Source organism: Phragmites australis, chromosome 10 (genome assembly GCF_958298935.1).
Source record: "Phragmites australis chromosome 10, lpPhrAust1.1, whole genome shotgun sequence".
Classification (NCBI taxonomy): domain Eukaryota; kingdom Viridiplantae; phylum Streptophyta; class Magnoliopsida; order Poales; family Poaceae; genus Phragmites; species Phragmites australis.
The window spans coordinates 1,495,826-1,501,825 of record NC_084930.1 but is presented as its reverse complement, the minus strand read 5'-3'; the positions used below and the strand labels follow the sequence as shown (position 1 = coordinate 1,501,825).

The window sequence follows — 6,000 nt, the reverse complement described above, 5'->3', positions numbered from 1 at the left end:
ATAATTTTTGGTGGAGAATCGGATCATTCATTTGCAGTGCCATGGAACCAGGGAGTGTCGGCAGTTCAGACGATGGCCACCCTGAATACTTCGTCTTTTTTATTCTCCCTCTGCAGAATGAATCTGAGTCTGAAATTTTGCAGGATGTTACCGAATTGTACTCCCTGTATCTGAAATATTTCGTAGATTTTTTTTTTTTTGGTGGTGGTTCGAAGCGCAGAAGAGGCATAGAGGTCAGGCAAATAGTAAAACGATGACTCGCACGCCACCAAAACTATGAAACACCTATACTCCAATATGCGACTGTATCCGTATCCGTATCCGATGCCGTTCTACACGACTAGCTAGTTAGAATTGCGTGATATTAGCTTATTAGTAGGATTTCTGTTAGATGGAGGGAACTTTTCTTCACAAAAGAAGCCTCTATCTCCAAGGAAAGTTTAGCAACGGAAGTTACCTATTGGTGGCGAGCTACTTATTAGTAGGATTTCTGCTTCGGCATGGTGTCTGTCTTGTGGGTCATGGGAATTGGGAATCATGCTTTAGATGAACAAGGCATCAGCAATGATACCACGCTCACAAGTTTCATTCAAACTTGGAACATTATCCTGGTTCGCGATTCAGTATTATTCAAGCGGATGTTTTTTAGATAATGTAAGTACAAGTCAGACGATTTACCTGTAACTACAAAGATGTGCCGCGCGCGTTAAGCAACTTAGTGAGCTCTATCTCTTTGCGTAAGCGGCAATGTTCGGTTATGATTGACTATTGAGGGGGGTTACATGTACACTTCTCCAGTTTCAATTGTGGATAGCACCTTACACAAGTCTCCAAGACCTACATTTCTGCATCGATGGCTTCAGTTCACCTCCTAGCCAAGATCTCTTGTTGAAGTCATCTAATTTGCACAGCTGGCCAAATCTACGCTTGATATGACCTCTTCTGTAACAAATCATTCACTCATGCTGACCTGCCATACTTATCACGGTTTCTGCCATTTCTAATCCGCTTCTTGTCTGCAGGCCTGCGGTGATGGAAGACCAACCAAATGCTGCAATGGCGAGCCTTGGTCTAAGGGTGAAAGCAAACCTGGTTCTTGGAGCAGAATCATTTGCTATTAGTTCAGAGTCCGGCATCCTGTCGGAGCAGCTGGCTGCAATGAAGGAGAAGAGCATGGTGATCCTCAAGGAGTACATCACCAAGCATAATGCTCCAAACGAATCCGAGGACGAGGGTGAAACCCTTGTCAACAACCCACCAAAGAAATCTAAGAAGCAGAAGTGATCATCCTGATTTCATCGTATTCATTGTGCTTCCTGTAGTCTTTCTGCAGTTGCACTGCCGAAGATAGAACATACTGCTGTATCTTTAGCTATGATTTTTAACCCAGAGAGACCAGAGTATTGTTGGGCACATCCTGCTAGTGTAAGATCAGATTGTTTTTACTTGTTAGGCACGTCATGCTGGTGTAAGAACTTGCTGATCTTATATGTGCAACTTTGCCAGCCATGTTGCTCTCTTTGTTAACATGTTCATATGGCAACTTAAGCACGAGATAATGTAGGTTGTTGGAAGTGCAGATCATGGATATTATGGGTGTGATTGGTAGGGTGGACGGCCCTGGGCCTGGCTTAGGGGTCGGATGTAGAGGCCAGCCTGAGCCAGGTTTCTTTGAAGTCCTGGTCCCCTGACTCTGAAGTCAGCAATGAAGAACTTTGAAATGTTCTCGCTATCCCTATTGAGTGCATGTCTATACATTTTCTGACTGCTGCAAATCATCCAAATTATATTCTGAAATGCAGGATGTTTGCATCCCAGAGCATTTCCAAAAGACACCACTGAAACCTGATTTAGCTACCAGACTCAGGAGGAGAAACAACGGGGCAACAAAAACGTTACACAACACAAAGGAGCTGCTGTCTAATATCAGTGTGGTAAATAAGGCAGCGATGGTTTTAAGCCAACAAGCACCGGATCTGGAAGGAGGGAAAAAATCATGTTAAACTATTTTCTCTGTGCATTTTACATCACGGAAAGCAATCAAATTAAGTCTTGGCAATGCATCGTCCACCGAACCGAGTCTCTGCACGACGCCCCGCTCCCTCTAGCAGCGCATTCGGCGGATACCATCCAGTCGGTGCGCACGGGCAAATTAGATTTTTATTTTTACTAGTTATCGGTAACAGATGTTAAACATTTATTAAACAAAAGTAATGTAACACCCATATAACCATGCAAGGATTATTATTATAATTCCTCATTCAACGAGCGTGTTTTGGGTTCATTCTAGAGAAAATTCTAGAACCATGATTGAAGTTAGCAACTGGTTTTCCTCAATTTAGATATGATAGTTATTTACCCGTACGTTATAACGGGCGTTAAAAATTTGTTAAACAAAAGTGATGTAATGAACTTATAATTTTGGACTTCAGCTACCACGCAGTGTGGCATAGAGAGAAGGCTACTTCCATAAGAAGAGTGATATGCTTTATTAATGATAGGTGAGTGTATATGTGTTACAATAGAAAACTAAGAATTGTATTATAAGCAATCGTTAACTGAGGTAAAAAAATCTCTAGAAATTATAATATTCTAGAAAGTAAAAGCATTTCAAGACAAAACTGATGTCTGAAATGCATCTAAATGTTGAATTCAAACCATCTTGATTTTAAAGAATACATAATTTATAGATGAGAAAGTAGGCAGTAATACAGACATACAGACACTCCTTATGATGAGAAAGTAGGCAGTAATACACACATCCGAACCTACAAACTTTCTATGATTCTCCAATATGCAGTCCAACCAGAATTTTGCACTACAAGCCAAACGGAAAATTAAACTATCTAAATAGCCAAATTTACACCATCTAAACATGTCAATCATTCCTTTATCCTTTCTATTTACACTTAATTTATCTAACGGAGTAACAATTGAAGAGCACTCTATCTGAATCTCGTTAATATCTTTTGAAGATATGGATAATTTCAGCACATCACATCAGAGTAAAATACACCAAAGCTTGCTAATCCATGACAACTCTATTATAAGAACCAAATGCAATATCTCGTACCATAAGGATAAAACATGTGGTACGACATAAGAGAAAAATGTTATAGTTTATTTAGAGGAAACTTTCATTTTGCTAGTAGAATCTAGGAATCAGCACCGAGGGTAGTGAGCGCGGCTGCAACATGGTAGCTCGGCCATCGTCATCTATGCAAGGCTCCTCTCTGACTGAGGCCATCGTATTCGGAGTATTCTCCAACGAAGTCAACATTGTTGTCTTACGTGATCCTAATCATTTGTCATGGTCAGTTTTCACCTTAAGAGAAAGCTATGCATAAAACTGTAAACCCTGCTAATATGCAAATTTGTTTAGTAAAAAGCAAATATTAGTAAGGATAATTGTTTGAGGCAAAGCAGTTGTTCGTAATAAATAAATAAATTGTAGTATCCAACCACGGGAATGCATTTGCGAGGCACTTTATCACACTAAATCCAACAGTAACAACAAATTAGATTATCATGAGGAGTGAGGTGATTTCTTGTAGAAAAAATTGATCTAACTGTAAAGGTTTTGTGCGCAAGCTTCAGCTAAGTGAAACAAGTAATAAAAAGCATTGCTTGAAAACTGAATATTTAGATTAATAACTTAATGAGAATCATTCACATGTTTTTCAACGGAGCAGTTGCAAAGAACAATACTTCGTGTTCAGTGAAAAGTATGGGACGGCAACAGCAGTATCAAAATGTTAATAAGATTGCCCATTGTTATTTGGAGTTTCATTTTACCAAAGTATCTCACATGACAAAGAAAGAGAGTAATAGGATGTATGGCTCATTTTTAGTTTACAAGCATATTTCACCAAATAACAGTGGTATTGATTAATCTGTTAGGAATCCAAATTTAGGCCAAAACTTATTAACTATTTATCGAGGATGCAGCCTTGCATTAGAATTTAGAAGGAAACTAACATTGTGAGCTAGAGAGTGCTAGACATTGTCTCAAACAGGTTGTGGGCAAAGTAATATGATTCAACCAACTTGAAATTCGAACTAAAATAGAATCAATTATTCATGTCATATTATGTAGCACATAGCAACTCTTATTTAACTTGATCAGCTGGAAAAAGTTTGTGGTTTTACCTTCTAGCTTGCTTTGGCATTCTACGTCCAGCGGCAACAGCATGGCACCGGTACCAGAGAGCAACAACAACCTTAGTGGGCAGCATGTGTGGTGTTAGACAAACAGTGAGAAACACTTTCATCTTCACTGGCTGCACTTGCATCTTGTTGTACAATGAACAACTGAATAATCCCTGAAAAATAACCGAATAAACACTCATATTTGACACATTTAACTAACATGAATTCAAGAATTGATTAATGTATGAAAGTAAGAAACTGTGGAATAAAGCAAAAATTATGAAATCAAGAGAATTTGAGGATTTGGTAAATTTTATAGCACCAATGGCAAATGAAAGGCTGTATCACAAAAAAAAAAGCGCCTCACCATTCGCCCCAGTTTCTGCAGAGTTGCCGCCAGGCAGCTACGCATCTAATTTGCTACTCTGCGATGCCACGGCAGCCGTGATCTCCCATGTGCAATACTACCTCAATTACCATGCATCCACTCCTTGATTTGGTAAACAAATTTGGATCGAAGCCTTAAGGAAAATATGAACAAAATTAATGGGAACTGGGCTTACAAATCATACAGAAATTAAGGGTTAGGGAGTAATCTTGATGGAAAATTAAACGGAGGGAAGGGCAGTAGCCTAAACCACATCCAATCAATTGGCGCCAGCGAGAAAGGCACGGAAGGGCAAGGTAGTTGCAGCATGGAGACGGAGAACCGCCTCACTCGCTTGCCGCCGCGGTCGCCGTGGGCTCGCACGTCCGCCACAGCTCCTCTGCCCGGTCACCCGCCAGGCATGGTCGCTATTCGTCGGCGCTCCACCTCCCAAACGGCGGCCGCAGCCCGATCCGCCTGAGCGGTTGCCGACCATCATGTAGTAGTCGAACCCCGACCACCGCCACTTCACAGCGGCCGGAGGATGTCGAACCTAGGCCGCGTTGAGGAGATCCGCCACGACAGCGGCTGACAGATCTAGAGCACGGCGGGGCATGGGGTAGAGGGAGACAATCAGCGAGGATGAGGAACCCATGGTCTCGGATCGGGAGCAGGATCGCGCGGTGGTGCGAGCGGTGGCACGGTGGTGCGGGCGGCAACGCGTTGGAGCAAGGACAGGAGGCACAGGTGATCTCGTTGCATGCATGCATGCCAAGCTTCATTGGTCAGTGTGGTCACTCACTTGAATTCTGTTTCATCCGCCGCATTTCGGTGCTAGGCGAAGCACAGAGTGTTGTAGGGATCAGACGATGATACCATCGACGGCGGCCGCCGCCTACTCGTACGTCGTCGTTAACTCCACAAACACCACGAGGAAGCCAGGGAGGATCACGATGGTCATGGGTCGCCTCGACCTCGAACCAGGCCTGGCAACTGGTGGGGTCGGGTCCGGTGTAGCCAGAACGCACCCGATCCGAAACCCGAATAAAAAAACCCGACCCACCCCGAAATCCCTAACGGGTGAAAATCTACCTCCGGCTCCGAACCTGGCGGGGACCCGAAACCCGACGGGGACCCTGTGGGTCGGAGCTGAGGCGTCGGGCGCGGTGGCTCTAGCGGCGGCGGGAGTAGCACAAGCGGCGGCGGGAGCGGCTCGGGCTGCAGAGCGGGCGGTGGCAGCGGCTCAGGCGCAAAGCGGGTGGCTGCGGGAGCAGCGTAGGCGACGGGAGCGGCGGGACGGCGGCGAGAGCGGTGGGTGCGACGGTCAGCGGCGGGAGTGGCGGGCGCGACGGGCGACGACGACGGTAGGACGCGGATGCGGGATTGGGCCCCAGCAGGTGACGGAATTTTTCGGACCTCCGTTGGCACCCGCGGGTGAATTTTTGCCCCCAACCCCGACCTGAACCCATTTCGGATCTCCGACC

At 44.5% G+C, this 6,000-nt stretch overlaps 1 protein-coding gene across 1 annotated transcript; it reads left to right on the top strand.

Moving 5' to 3' along the window:
• The first annotated feature begins 428 nt into the window (after window positions 1–428).
• On the top strand, window positions 429–1,494 carry LOC133931242 (uncharacterized). Its single transcript, XM_062378084.1, has one exon. It carries the CDS (start codon window positions 1,033–1,035, stop codon window positions 1,282–1,284), a length of 252 nt encoding a protein of 83 aa, XP_062234068.1. The 5' UTR covers window positions 429–1,032; the 3' UTR covers window positions 1,285–1,494.
• The last annotated feature ends 4,506 nt before the right edge of the window (window positions 1,495–6,000 follow it).